The 15,858-nt window shown below is 35.8% G+C and overlaps 1 protein-coding gene across 1 annotated transcript; it reads right to left on the minus strand.

Moving 5' to 3' along the window:
- Positions 1-3,378: 3,378 nt before the first annotated feature.
- Positions 3,379-14,602, minus strand: slc25a22b (solute carrier family 25 member 22b). The gene is made up of 11 exons (XM_084110061.1): positions 14,513-14,602; positions 11,265-11,495; positions 10,591-10,716; positions 10,443-10,498; positions 10,217-10,307; positions 8,874-8,931; positions 8,421-8,481; positions 7,390-7,546; positions 7,133-7,287; positions 4,104-4,179; positions 3,379-3,730 (listed from the first exon to the last, which is right to left on the minus strand). The coding sequence occupies exons 2-11, from the start codon at positions 11,282-11,284 to the stop codon at positions 3,577-3,579; spliced, it is 954 nt and encodes a 317-aa protein (XP_083966187.1). The 5' UTR covers positions 11,285-11,495; positions 14,513-14,602; the 3' UTR covers positions 3,379-3,576.
- Between the last annotated feature and the right edge of the window lie 1,256 nt (positions 14,603-15,858).

Below are 15,858 nucleotides of genomic sequence, written 5' to 3' on the forward strand. Positions count from 1 at the left end.
CTGGTTTCTCCAAAAGATCACCTGATGGAGTTTGAGTTCCTTGCCACTGACAGCTTTGGCTTGCTTAGTTGGGGACACTTAATGTTCAGAAATATTATAGATTTCACTGCACTGACACTATTGGATGAGAACTGAACTCAGCTGGATGATGGCATCACTGTTTTCTCCAGAGCTGCTTTATGAATTTAACTCATTTCATAGTTTTATAAACTGTAACTGAACTGACTTCAGTTGAATAATTACACTATTGTCTTTTTTAAAGCTGCTTTACAGCAGAATTGAATTTTGTTTGCATCACTGATCATTATTTTCATGTTTACACATAAAGCGCTATATAAATAAAGGTGACTTGACTTAATAGGATCCATAAAGTCATGTAATGCTAAACAATGCTTTTCACATTGTAGGATTGAAAATAATCCAAGATATTTGAAATGAACAAAGACATTTGCTTTACTGTTTTCCACCCCCTCTTTCTACCACAAGGACCATTTGGAGTTCCTAAAGGCACAGAGGTGATAGTGATCTAGGCCTGTAAGCCAAGATGTGTGTACTTCAGGGGTCTATCTGAATTGTCACACCTTTAGTACAATGGGGGAAGTTGTAATTATCTGATTGGTCAGTTTGAATGTCTCACATTTGGGTTTTAGTCACATGGTCAGGGAAAGGATAAAACAAGATTGTAACTGTTGCTCTGACTCTTGGGTGCTCTGGCTCTCTTCTTATTCTCTGGGTCCCTTTCTCTCTTCACCTCCTCTTTCCTCTTACTCTCTACTCTCTCTCTCTCTTTCTCTCTCTCTCTGGTAACATTTTTACATATATGCCTGGTAAGACTAATGGTATAAGTTATCATCTCATACATCTATTTTGTAACTATTTTAAGTGTAACCATAACCATATTTTGTCATTAAACCTTTTCAATTACAAATAATGTGCTAACTATTTTTGATTTGGTATTGACTTTGAAGTGCTACATATTGCAATACAATATTGTCACTCTCTATAGCAACGCTCTCCCACATATTAAGCTATTGTAACTGTGCTTATTTCCATCACTGGTATAAGTAGCAGTGGGTGGTAATAGACAAGAAATGTACAGTTTTCTACCATCTTGCTAATAACTTTTCTTTAGTCATACGGCAGTCTTGCAGACTGAACCCCTGCAGGAAATCCACCCTTACAACATTGCAAGCAACAAATGATGATGCTCTTCTGGGTGGTTGATTACTGACTTCAGTCTTGCCCCTAGATATTTACATAAATGTATGTTTTTTTGTGCTTATTTTAGTGTCTTTGTTAGTCCGCAGTTGATTATACAGGGTTGAGGAAAATAACATACCTTAAATTGTTGTTGGGTATTTTTTTAGATGCAATCACAATAGCTGAATTTTGCAGGGAAAAAAGTCCCATGTCAAAGATGTGGTGATGTATGAAGCACAACTCAGACAGAAGTCACTTTCGAAACAAGCAGGTCAACGAGGCAAATTCACATTACCAACTGAACCCAATGCAAAATTTGTGTGAAATTCCCAAACGCGTCGTTTCCAATTGAAATGACTGGATTTTGTCTGTGGAATTTGCTAAATGTGGCCACTCTTTTTTTACCGTTGTGCTCGTGTTCAACGTCTTTTGCAGCGTCCCCCTCTCAACGCCATTCTAAAAATTGTGGCACTCGAGTAAAAAAAAATGCGTTTCTGAAGCCCCTTTGTGAAGATTTACTCCCCACTGTTCCCCTTCGTCCCTATTGCATCTCAGTTACAAAGTGACTTCACTGGCTGCACATAAAAAGGTCTGGCTTCATTATGAGCAGAAATCAGAGGAGAATGTAGACGGCAGACAGATATTCCCCAAGGCACAGACAAAGACACGAACATAGTTATTAGAGCTGTCCATGCATCGCATGTCCTTCCTGCGAGTTCGCAATCAGCGCCTCAAGCACGGCCATTTCAAGACTTATGATATCAAGATGAAACGGATCTCCCATAATATGTCTGTGATTCCGCCACTTCTGTCTTATGCTATGAGACGAAATATACTTCCAGCGCACAAAACACACAAAAATCAATCACAGGAGCCACCAGGGAGAATTTTTCCGAGATGAGGCCAGAGAGGTATGATTAGAGCAGAGAGGAGATGGCAGAGATTAGAATGAAATAGAGAGACGGCCACTACAGTGCACAGATGAAAATAGCGACCGGTGTATAGTTCAAAATGTCCCTTTGGACAGTGTGGCATGAAAGCTATTAAAAGCCTGCCATGGGAAAAGGCTCTGTGCTCAGAATACTAAATGTGATCTAAAGCCCCTGCAGATACAATCACATACCCAGCAATCAATGCATTTCTCCTGCCACCTTGATTTGCTTGAGTGGTTGGCAGCATGTCTGCCCACAATCCCCTGTGTTCTCTCGTTGTACAGTGCTTGCAAGGCTGAACTGTATTAATATTCCTCAAATATTCTGCTCAGGGTTTGTTCTTAACCTCTAACCCTAAGCAGCAATTTCGTATTTTGTGCAATTAAAATCTGTTTTGAAGATTATCTGTTTTTTAGGTGTGTATGGCACTTTACCATCCTTTATGCACAGAAACAATCTCTTTTGATTCTGATAAGACCAAGGTAAACACAATTCAATAAAACGCTCCACGAAGGAAACCGCTGTGCCTGATCTTAATCATAAAAACAAGCTTAAAAGTAAAACGCTTCGTAATCACAGATTTCATACTACAGAGAATCATTCTCTCTCATTTCGCAGAACATCTGAACATGAATTAAAATGTTTCATTTGCCTATAAATGACTTAATCTGGACATCTCTTTTAAAAATCTGCAATAATCAGAAATTAAATGGAAAATATTCTGTGGCTGAAGATGTATACTATTATTAAAATGACAGTCTGTACGGTAATTTTAATGTTTGTGAAAGAAGTCTCACCAAGGCTGGATTTATTTGGTCAAAAATACAGCAAAACAGTAATATTGTGAATATTATTACAATTGAAAACTTTTATTTTTATACATTTTAAAATTTAAATGATTCCTGTCATGTCAAAGCTGAATTTTCAGCATCATTACTCCAGTCTTCAGTGCCACATGATCCTTCAGAAATCATTCTAATATGGTTCAATTTTGAGTGTTTTAAATTATACCTAGTTTTTGATGATTACTAAAATATGTCATAGGGAAAAAGTCAATAAAAAGTGACAGGCATCAGGCTAAAATACTGTCTAGACAGGCAGCTCACTAGCTCAGAGCTATTGTCAATCTGTACTGATTATTGAACCTGGTTATCAATGCTGATCTCAAACCTACACTGTAAAAAATGTTTTGTTGTTTTTTGAAAAGTTGTAAATAAAACAAAAATTACCGGAGTACATTTTACAAGAAAATACTATTTCCATCCTTCTACTATTATTACAAAATATTACATTCAAATCAATGTGTTACTAGCAGATTCTTTGTAATTCTTTGTGAATTTCTATTACAAAAAATTCAGTGTATAACAATTTATCATTTGATTATTATTGCTGCGGTTTGAACACAAACTGTACAAGTAGCGGCTCCATCCACAGTAAATAATATTCAGTGTTTTTGTCCATGCAGGAGGCCGAGAACAAATTCCCCGACTCCTAGGAAATAAACCACCTGTACGACGCCAAACAGCGGAGCGATGACCAGTGCGCGACAGTACGCCCCCTTCAGGAACGCAGAGGGACCCTCGTGACGGAGAATCTTACTGTGGGGAAGATTGAGAGATGTTCAGAGAATAGACTTTTCAGCCCGTTCTCATCCTAGGGCGTCATATATTGACGCTTTTGACATTTCGTCGACATTGAACGCACATGGCACCCTTTAGCGTCAATATGAGACGCAGATAGAAATGGGCCAGAAGGCGCCTCCTAGTGGTCTAACCCTAACCCTACACTAGACCTAAACCTACCCATAACCGAACAAAGCTCTGTGCGTGTCATATTGACGCTAAAGGGTGCCATGTGCGTTCGATGTCGACGAAATGTCAAAAGCGTCAGTATATGACGCCCAAGGATGAGAATGCGTTGGACTTTTTGTGTGATGGAGGAAACTAAACTTGTATGTTAGCGTCAGTTTACCGGATACAGTCTTTCATTCCGCTGTAAGTCTCATCGTGACATCCACGGGTCAAAGACTGAAGCCTGGTTTTTAGCACTGCAGCACAAACACACACGCATACAGATGATTAGTTTGCATTCACAAAATTTTGTCTTCTATAAGAGACTAGCTGCTTTTACATTGACCCTGATAATCTGATTGTAAGTAGCACAGTAGGGAAAAAAAGTCACACGTAACCACGTCAATCGGAATGAACTGGCCAAATCCGATTGAAATTTCATTCAGATTGTAAAGGGGTGGTTTAAATCTTTTTTATTCCATTCGATAGGACATGTAAACACTTGATCAGATTGAAAACCCAAACTGAAACGTCCTGCGCATGTGCAATGATGTAGAAATGGCGCAATGACGTATGACGAGAGGAACTAGCTGTTGTTGTTGAATATAGTGTAATAAATGACATGTCAATCTAATATTCTCCATCCACTCATCGTATTGTCCCATTAGTCCTTGCGGTAACACTTTAGAATAATGGTCCATCATTAATAATTAACTATGCAGGAAGTAATACAGGACTAATGAGAAGTACATTAACACTTCAGCTACTACTATTAACTAATATAGAAACAAGCTTAACTAATCAGTAAGTAATATCAAATTTAGGAGATAGCTCCTTATTAGGTCATTATAATTAGAAGAACTTGAAGATTGTCTTTTTTTACTCAGAACATGGTCATAAAATGCCAAGTACCTCACTCTTCAAGGACTACTAGTGATCTGGATCATTACTTTAAAGTGAAAAAGATGTTTTAACTGCTATTGAACTGCTAGAAAATGTAAGCGGTAGCGCCCCTTTTACTATCATCACTCAAAATGCTAAAGGAGATTAATATTATTTAGTGTAAAGTTAAGTTGCTTAGGACTCTCATCCATAAGACGTCTTGTTTGGTGTGCGAGAAGGGGCATTTTTACTGCTTGATTAATATAAGCAGCAGGGCAAAATGCCTTTTGTGCTCGTCGTCTCCTAATTAGGTAATAGATCAATTATAATTAAAATAGATAATTATTAGGTCTGCTTTTTAAAACAAAGAAAGCAAAAAAAAATGGTTCGAGAATGGTTAGAATGTGGCAACAGTTGGAAACTCTGTATATTTGTGCAGTGTGCACATGTCAAAAGATCAATTCCAATTTGTGAGTGACATATAGGGTGCTTCTCGAACGGAAGGCTGCATTTCTCGGCTGCCACATCATTAAGCGCCGCTGAAGGCCGTCTCAATTTAAAGGATCAATGGAAGGCATCCTTCACGTCCTTCAATCACCCACAATCCTTTGCACACATTCCAATTCACGAAAATAAACTGACAAAAAAACGAGTCTGCACTGAGCTTGTCTGAGTTCATTATGAAATGTAAGACAAAAACAATGTTTTCGGAAATGAAGGCTTACGTTATCTTTTGATTTGGTTAACAACACTAAACTGCCAATGATGCAAGCCACTGTGAGACCACAGACGGTTGTCACTCACTGTATTGCATTAATAAAAAGCCAGTTGATATTAAGATTTGGAGGGTGGGAACGTGTTCCTAAGAAGCCTCAGAAGGACTGACATATGAAGGACACAATCTCACTAGGACGCAGCCTTGCTTTTGAGAAGGAAACACACACATCAACCTGATCACTTTATTTAGCGTTCATGTAAACACTATGTTTGAAATCACAAACAAAAGATGTCCATGTAAACATAGCTATTCTGGCATTGCAATATATTTTTGACATGATGTAATGTTTGTTGACATTATTAGGGTTTTTTAGCAGGGAAAGGGAAACTTCTTAATACCACATTTGCCATTTGAGATAGTTAGGCTCCCGCTATGTATGTTTTTAAAAAATAGTCACTGCCTGACTGAATTAAGTGCTGAAATGAAATCTGAGATGCAATCACTTTGATATTGGCTTACTGACATATGACGTTTTAAAAATAAATGTTTTTGTCATAATAGTGTCACACATTATTACACACATACCAATCTTTTCTGATTTGTTTTTCATTCTAAGATTACTTTTGGACTGTTTGGGTGTAAGACCAGGGTAAACACTGGTGTAAACTGTGCCCCTTATGGATTTAATATCAAATGCAATTGTTTAATATAATATATTGGCTGACAAATCTAAATTTTAATCTAAGAGGAGAGGTTTTTTAACCTGATATTTGTGTGTAATGTATTTTTATCTTTGTCATGTGTTCTTAGCTTAGCGATTGAAATCAACTCAGATCTCCTGTGTACTGCATGCGAGGAGCGCTACTTGTATAATGAATGAAGGTACTATATGTGGAGTGTCCCAAATCAGTCACTTACGAGATTCCATTTCATTCAAGATGCTGTAGGCCATGGACAAAAAGGCAGCTAACTATATTTACTGTAGGAAAACAGCCTTGATCTTGTGAGGAGTAAACACTGAAGATTTAACTAAATGAACACATTTCCAACATTTCCTTATTTTTTCATGATTTTTGTAGATTATACCCAATCCTGGATTTTGGCTCCTTTCAATTTTATGGTCAATGTGAAACTGTATTTCTAGCTGTTTCACATACGCTACTGTTCAAAAGTTTGGGGTCAGCAAGATTTTTTTTTTTTTAAGAAATGAATACTTTTCAATTATGTTTGCAATTATGTTTGTAACAACAAAGACATAACGTTACAAAATTGTTACTTCAAATTAACTGCTGTTCTCTGCATTAAATCATCATAATAGAATTATTTCAGAAGGATCATGTGACACTGAAGACTGGAGTAATGATGCTGAAAATTCAGCTTTACCATCACATGAATAATTTATAAATTTATTCAAATCGAAAATAGTTATTTTAAATTGCAATAATATTTGATAATATTACTATTTTTATTTTTGTATTTTTGATCAAATAAATGCAGCCTTGTTGAGTATAAGAAACCTTAATCAGAAACATTTAAAAATCTTACCAAACCTAAACTTTTGAACCATAGTGTGCATCTCATTAAATTTCATACAAAGTAAATAATCTCACCATCCACAGGGTTGACGGCAACAGCTGCAGTGCAGCCTGCAAGACAGCCAGAGAGGAAGGAGATGTAAAATGGAGCTGAACCATCAGTGTTCCTCCTGCCTAGGCTATTCAGGTTAGCAAACAGTGGGAAGTAGATGATGGAAAAGGGCACATCCCTGAGGGAGAGAAAGAGAGAGAGTTTGCCACTGTGAGACAAAGGATGGAGAGAAAGCACATTATGACTAAAAGCGTCCCACAGTTTGAGTGACTCAGACTACCGTAATAGAGTGGCACCCAGTCCCGTGTAGAGACCAGTGATGCCTTTGTCCTTCAGCAGATTTCTAGAGAGTTGGAGAGCTGTAGGAGACTTCCGAACAGCATTCGCTTTAGCCCTTGCTCCTCCGCCATGCCGGCCAATTAGATTCCTCTGGGCCTCTGTCAGAAACATTGGCTATGTTCAGAATAGCATATTAATCATACTAATTCCACAGTATATACACTACTGTTCAAAAGTTTGGTCAGTAAGATTTTTTATTTATTAATACTTCTATTTATTTAGCATTAAATTGATCAAAAGTGACAGTAGAAACATTTATAATACTGCAAAAAATATCTTTTTTAAATAAATTCTGTTCATTTCAACGTTCTATTTTTCAAATATTCCTGAAAAAATGTATGACGGTTCCCACAAAATCATTAAGCAGCACTACCGCTTTCAACATTAATAATAACAAATGTTCTTGAGCAGCAAATCAGCATATTAGAATGATTTCTAAAGGATCATGTGACACTGAAGACTGGAGTAATGATGCTGAAAATCCAGCTTTACATCACAGGAATAAATTACATTTTAAAATATAGAAAACAGTGATTTAGAAAATTGTCATAATATATCATAATATGTTTTACTGTGTTTTTGATCAGATAAATAGCATATATAAATAAAATAATAAAGTGTACCGGTATGTAGCAAGGTTTCATGTTGTTCTATGCTACAATGCTGACACATGTCCACATTTCATGTTTAATTCGGCAAGTGGTGTCCTGTTATAATCTACAGTTGATATTGTGGTCAAGGTCATTTTAAGTGCATTGCATTGTGGGATGCAACAGTATTGCACTGCTGTGCACGCCACATTTAGCCAAATGTAGTATATCATCCAGTATCCCGTGCATACAGACATTTTGTATGTTGCTCACATTACACATATTGCAGAAATGGTATGCACAGCATGGCATTATGCATACCCTTCATCTACAAGACACTATCAGTGGACAAGAGACATGGCAGAAAGTCGTATATCTTTACCTATTCTGCCGGCATCCTGCAACTGGATCTTTAACATCTCCATAGGAGTGGTTACAATCACCTGCCAAAACACAGACCACAGACTTTTTTTAAATTTTGACTAAAGTTTGCTAAGAAGTATTTCCTACTAAAGCAAGGCAGTATTTGACTCTGGTAACCGTATCCATGGAGACTGGTGGGAGTGGCCTTGGATGGCAACATGCCTGGTGCATTATGGGTATTGAAGTTTTCTTACCTACTTCGCAAAATGGATGACAAGAGCATTTTTCTGTTTTCTCTAGTCAGGTGGCACAAATTTCTTTCTTTCTTTCTTTCTTTCTTTCTTTCTTTCTTTCTTTCTTTCTGTGTGTGTGTGTGTGTGTGTGTGTGTGTGTGTGTGTGTGTGTGTGTGTGTGTGTGTGTGTGTGTGTGAGAAATGTGGGTCGTATGAGTGCAGCAGAGAGAGTGACTAACTTGGCATGTGCCCGCCCCGCAGCCAGCTAACATTTCTCCAACCAATGTCAACTTCTTTCTGGGAGAGAGCCAGAAAAACAGAAAGATAAAGAGGGAGAGAGAAGGAAGGAGCGTTATTTTAAGATGACGATAAGCCCATTTCCTCTGTAAACAAGAAGCTCTGGGGTCAGACTCTTACCTTGTGTGATGACATCACACACCCAAACACACACTCACACACATTTATTTGAATAATTTATCTGTTCATTGCAGTCTACTGGACTGCATTAATAAATAATTTAGCAGTCTAGCTATTAGTCACCACGGAGATGCTCACCCAGCTCCAGGTATTCAAGGTGTACTGAGTTGTACCGCAATTTCTATCTATAATGCAGAAGCCTATGGAAGGCTTTTATCAGATCAGCTCTGTTTTCAAAACTCTGTGCGCAAATCCAGCGGTGCAGTGGATTCATTCCCTTAAAAAAGTAAGACGTAGATCTGAGACTTCATCCAGCCTACATTATGCCCGCAGCAAAAAAGAATAAATTAAAAAATGAGCATTCCTCTTTCTAAATCAGTGCAACTGTTAAATAAATTATGAGACTTCCATTACGTCCCACCGCTGAGCACATTCCCTGTAAATGAGTCATGCAAATGAGCAAATTACTTCATTTAAATGAATATGAATCACTATAACTATGAAGGTTTATTCTGAAAGGTTGAACTTTGATTGTACAAAAGGGTAATTTCATGAATGTCAGTTTGTTTCAAGTTGTCACATGCATTTTATAATTACAATTTATATTGGCCAAACAATGTATTTTGTATTGATATTTTTGTTATTTTCATTCTTTGATGAATTCTTTGTCGTTTCTGATTAAATTTAGCAGAAAAGTCATAGTTTTGCTTATTTCAAACAAAAGTATTCTTCTCAAATTATGTCAATTGTGTAATGATTTAGTATAGAGTCGAACGGTGTTTATTTTTCTTGGGAAAAAACTGTGGAAATGTTCAATTGATTTTTGTAGTTAAGAATATTATGTTATATAAGTTTTAATAGAGAAATGTATCTAAAAAACTACCCTTAGAAATGAACAGGGTTAAAAAGTAAGACTGCTAACCGAGTAATATTATCATTATAAATTATAAATATATATAAAATTTTCCGAATATAGTAATATAATTATATAAATATGATTAATAATTATATAAATTCCTGTGAACTGTGAATGCACTTAAATTTAATGCAGTTGCAAATCTCAATTTCTTAAATTGCAGAATTCAAATTTAAGCTTCTAAATAAGAAATTAAGTTCTGTTTGTTGTTTTCCCCCCACATGCATGTAAAAGTGTTTTTATTCTCACCCATCTTTGGAGAGCTGGTGTCTGAAGAAATCATTGGCAGCCAGTTTGATGGCCTTTTCTGGAGTTACCAGAGTCAGATTAACCGCAGCTCCTAGAAATAAAAGTGTGAAGGATAGATCTATTAAGAAGAAAAGGGGAGAAATGATGGAGTTTTTCCAAAGCATGAACACTTCCAAATGATGTAAACCAACATATACATTGTGAAATAGTATGACATTGTGATCACCTCTGTACATCCCACAGAATCCCTCTGATCGGATGGTTTTTATCAGACAGTCGGACCTGTGAATGAAACACATCCACACACATATACATTATATGCATGAAGCACAGGCATTCATTTGCTCAGACGATGAAAGGAACGTAAAACATACATGCTAGTGTAGATGCGAGATCCGTTTTGCTGGTTTTGGAGGCGTGTTTTTGCCAGATCAATCGGAAACACGCAAGTGACACCAATCAATCCAGCAATGCCTCCATTGATGAGTTTAGCAGGCAGGCTGAAACAACATTACACATTAATAGTGTACAATAGAAACCATGGCATCTAAAAAGAGTTCACCTTATTGTGTTCAAAGGCCACATGTTAATTACTGAAACTATCTGTACTTAAGTGCTAATGTTTAAATATCTAAATTAACTGGTTTAATTCAACAAAATCCAAACAATTAAATAAGCTGTCAGTAAAAGTAATTCATAAGGGTCCAATCAAGTAGCAATAGCTAATGGCCCGACTCTACACAAGTCAAGAACATCAAAACAAATGCATCTACACAATCTCAAATTCATATGTGTTCCAGAAATGAGAATAGGCAAACTGTTAGCTATCTGTCTAACACATCTGATTTAATGGCACAGATATTTGACCCTTCACTCAGTGGAGTTGTGAGGTCCGTTACATCACAGTAATCATATTAAAGGCGAAGAATGTAATTTTTTTCCCATGTTAAAATACTATCTTGCTTTTGTGTACTTGTGTTGTTCTGGTTCCCAACTATTTTTACTCTACAGTGAGTATTGGCCATTTCTCTCTATAAATAAAACTCACCTTATCTGCTTTCCAGCCATTTAAAATGAAGACAAAGCGATCAATAATGTCACAGAGCAGATTTTATGAAATTACATTTGTACATATTTTGAGTGTCAAAAACTTGATGGAAACTGAATCAGGAGTGGCTGATATTGAAGTCCAGCACATTTCTATTCCTGTTCACGACCAGAGAGAAGATGGAGATGAGCCGAACTTCAGGCTGCTTTACAGACTCTCTCTTCATAATTCCTAGAAACATCACAATAAACATTAGTATCAAACCAATGTAACTACATGCACAGGCGTCATCTCATGTGTTACTAGTGTTTACTTCGTTTTCTCTGTATACTATTAATCTGTATTTTAGCATAAGATTTTATCCATTTACAGTAGTGGCCAAAAGTGACCGCACCCTTTATTCAAATATTATTAAAAATGTGTTTACGTTTTTGTAAGCATATTGCGTGGTTGTGCTTTAAATCAAAAGTTTTATTTGTGATAATAATGCAATGCAACATGCCAAATTGTGCGGACATATTTGTTTGTAGGACAGCCTGGATAAAAATGTATGAACGCATGCAAAAATTCCTTTTTTGCTCATTTTCCTGTGAGCGTTTCATTTTTCTATGCGTTTTTCTTTGCATAGTAAAATAAAATAATAACCAAATAATTTTGTCAGATAATACCTTAAACAAGTTTAGTGTTTTGTTCTTCCCTTATATTTAAACAATATACAATATTTTGATGGTTTAACTGAACTTATTGGTCATTGAAACACACACACATATAACACAAAAAAGCAGTGTAAGTGAAATTAATATATTAAAGAAAACAAACCTTATGAACCCCAAATATGCTTTGTGGGTAAATTTATCTGAATTTTTTGAATGCATTTATTGTTTTAAGGATGTTTACAGATATTTTTACAGGACAACAAGACAAAAATACTGAGAATTATTCATTTATTTATTCGTTTTTATTTTCCAGTGCTGCATGAAACTGTAAAATGCTCAAGGATACGGAGTGAGTTTCTGTGGCCATGGCAACTGCTGAAAACACTACAAACATCACAATGTTTTCTGGACTTCAAAACCATGTGCAACAAAGTCAGGGAATAGATAATTTAGAGCTGCAGGATGCAGGTTCAAAGACGCACTGTGACAGCAGCACAGATGCCATCAAAGCCGCTCACGTTCACTCTGGCCTGTACTATACATTAGTGAAAACACAGCACAGTAAGAATCAAAATAATAATTCCATAGACGATGACAGGATGTGCTTGATTCTCTATTCTGTATTCAGAGGATCTCTCTAGAGGTGGTGTGGTGTGTGAAAGCTTGATAAAAGCAGAGGTGTGTATGTGTGCGTGTATGTGTGTGTGTAATGGAAAAATTACATGTGACGATCTTGCTTTTGTTAAATACGTCCTAATTCTGCTCATTGATACTCGCCTGACCCAACCTTAAGCTTTGTGCTTTTTATGAATAATACAATAATAATAATAATACCTCTGTTTCTGTGTGTGTGTAAGAGAGAGTGAGAGATGAATCTGAGTTATGAATCTAAAATCCACATGAATTATTGGTATACTCTCCAGAAACATCATGAAAAATACACCTAGTGGAAACTTAGTGGATTTTCCTAGTGGAAAATATTCTACAAACTCTGAAATATGAAAAGCTTAACCTTCAAAACTTTTTTGGTTTTCCACCTTAGTGTAGCTGTATCTACAGAGAGAATATGTGATGCAGGAAGAAGATTCACAAAACTTTTAATGAACACCAGGAACAACGAAGGCAATCGACTGAGAAAAACCAGGGGCATAAAAACACAGGGTGGAACAGAACTTGAACAGAAACGGGCATAACTAAGAAGAAGCTATGGAAATTAATAATGACCGGGAACAGGAACTGGAACGAAACCAAAACACAATGAAACTAAACAGAATCATAACACTGAGGAGGTCAAACTAAATATTATAATATATGTCTGAATACAGTTTACAACCATGATTTGTGTTATTGCTTTATTTTCTAACATTAATAATTACATGAAATAACAAAACTTATAAACATATTAACGGTTCCAATAACATAAAATATTCAGCTTTAATGTTAGCTAATAATATAGCTATACTTAATATATATTTTAATATTATTATATATTAATAATTATATTAATAATATCTTGTGTTTATTGATAAACTTAAAGTATTTTCCATAAATTACACGTTACAAATCTGTTGGCAGATGCTAATATTCAAAGAGACTGAAAAAATGCATTCAAGCTATAAATTTAAGCAATGTTTGGGAATCAAAGCCAAGATCTTTGCATTAGGAGGGCCATGGTCTACTAGTTGAGTTGGGGAACTGACTAAAACTTTAATTATATGTTAACATTAGCTAATATTTGATCTAACTCACCTAATAGTTCTCTCTCTAAAGAACATGGGATTTGTGCCAATTAAGATATGCAAAACCAGAATGAGTTCACTACCATCTAAACCATATCATAACTTGGGTCACCAAATGCAGGTTCATTTAAGACATTTTGTGCATCAGTTTTCAATTTCCTCTCAATAGCCTAAAATGTCTCCAGTTTACAAGCAAACAGAAACATGGCAACAGCAACACTGGTTTCACGAAATGCACACCCGCATTTCATTTATAAGAGGATTTGTGGCTTTTAAAATGATTCTTTGAAAAGTACAAATCAAAAACTTCCCAAAAGCAGCTTTTTTTAGAGGCACTTGTTGTATATAAAAATCGTTTTTAAACCAATACAAAGAAAAGTAAAAAATCACCAGACAGCAAGGAAATTAAATGGAGATTGCAAGGAAACCAGCCTTTTCCTTTGAGGAAAAAGACCTATGAATCTCACAAGTGCTCAGATTTGCCAAGAGACTGCAATCAAATGACAATAATCTCAATATTATACATAATTTCTCATCTAATTCCTTTTAAAACCAACTGATCTGCGCTGCTATTCACAATCACATATTCATTTACAGCTCCATACAAACATCTCATTATTTATTATTCTTATTAATCCTAAATAACTATAGGAGAAACATCTGAGACCAAGTTGATACTTACAGGAAACCCAACTGAGAACTCCATTAAGTCTCCTGCTATGAACGAGCAACTCTGTGCGACGTGTTTTTCTTCTGGGTAAAGGCTTTGAGGTTTTTATTCTGTGCACTACGGCTAAAACAAGCCTGTTGAATGATGTGACAAATAAAACTCTGGCAAAGCCAGCATACTCACATTTATCCTGAATCCACAGGCAGTCTCCACAATGCATCCCATTGAGAGATTATGTTCAGAAACCCAAAACCAGCCATTGATAAGACTTACAGGAACAGAGGCTGCTAGTGTACAAGGAAGGAAAGAGAGAAAGTAAATAAGGGTGTTCAAAGAAGACACAGAGAGTGAAAAGTCCTGGGAGGGAAGATGAGAAGATGAGAGCAAAGCCCTAAAAGGGTCCCACATTAGCCTTCAATGTTCTCTCTGCTTTTATTTTCACAAGAAGCATTAAAGCATTTCAATTTCTTATTTGTGTCTGCAGTCTGATTCAATACTGGCCCCTATAAAGGTATTTGGATAAGCAGATGCTGCAGGGGTTTTTATCAGAACTTACGTGACTTTTCTCCATAGTTTTTGTGGTTGTGTAAAGTCAGTTTTCCTCAAGCCTCATGGGTGTCTTACATCTCATTATGCACTAATCAGCAACATTCGGATAAACATCACGATACCGAGTATCAAAGTGCAATATTGCTTTTATGCAACAATTTAATAAATAAGACTTGTAGGCCTACTGGCTTACATTTTAAACACACACAACATTCTATTTTTTCTGTCTGTCAATGAAAATAGTTCCAAACAAACCCAAAACATAGCCGAAAAAAAAAAACACAGTAGTGGTGTTTTGTTTCTAGATGATTCAGTGGGTTTGAACGAATCGTTTGAGTGAACAGTTCAATGACTCGATTTCTGAACCGAATCGGCTTTTTTGAACGGGTGGGTTGAAGGAATGAGTCAACAGTTTTCATTCCTGAATGAATGAATTTGAATAAATCGGTTGAAATAATGATCGATTCAAGACGGTCACTTGTCGCCACCTACTGGTGTATCGGTGCAACATGCAGAAACAATCCGTGCAAAAACTCATGTTTCTCCTAAAAGAAAATAAATATTCTAAAATTAACTATCATATCGGTCCTATGTAGTCTTTTATAAAGCCATACAAGTAACACTTTTATTTATATATTCATTTATTTTCATTTTTGACAGTTATTTCACTTTAATTGCATAGATTATTGTTATCATAATTATTATACAATTGTTATAAATTATATTAATTATTATTATTATATAGCATATCATTATTGTTATCTCTGAATACAATTCACTTCCATTGTATGGACATTTATTTATTTATTTACTTTTTTTTGTTATCTCTGCATATATGTATATTTTTTGGCATAATGTTCATTGTATTCTGGCCTATAGTCTGTGGAGAACCATTCTTGTAAGATTTTTTATTTTACTTTGTTCAAGGTATCTCATCTTTGAAAAGAGCAGTCAGGTCATCCTGTCAAAAAAAATCATTA

Source organism: Abramis brama, assembly GCF_963993115.1.
Source record: "Abramis brama genome assembly, chromosome: 3".
NCBI lineage: Eukaryota > Metazoa > Chordata > Actinopteri > Cypriniformes > Leuciscidae > Abramis > Abramis brama.

Excerpts from the sequence above, each read along its gene's own strand:
- slc25a22b (XM_084110061.1), bottom strand. The coding sequence starts at position 11,284 with ATGGCTGGAAAGCAGATAAG. Across the intron at positions 10,308-10,442 it reads ATTCTGTGGGATGTACAGAG|GAGCTGCGGTTAATCTGACT; the intron begins GTGATCACAATG and ends TTTTATTTCTAG. Across the intron at positions 7,288-7,389 it reads CTGGGTGCCACTCTATTACG|GGATGTGCCCTTTTCCATCA; the intron begins GTAGTCTGAGTC and ends TCTCTCCCTCAG.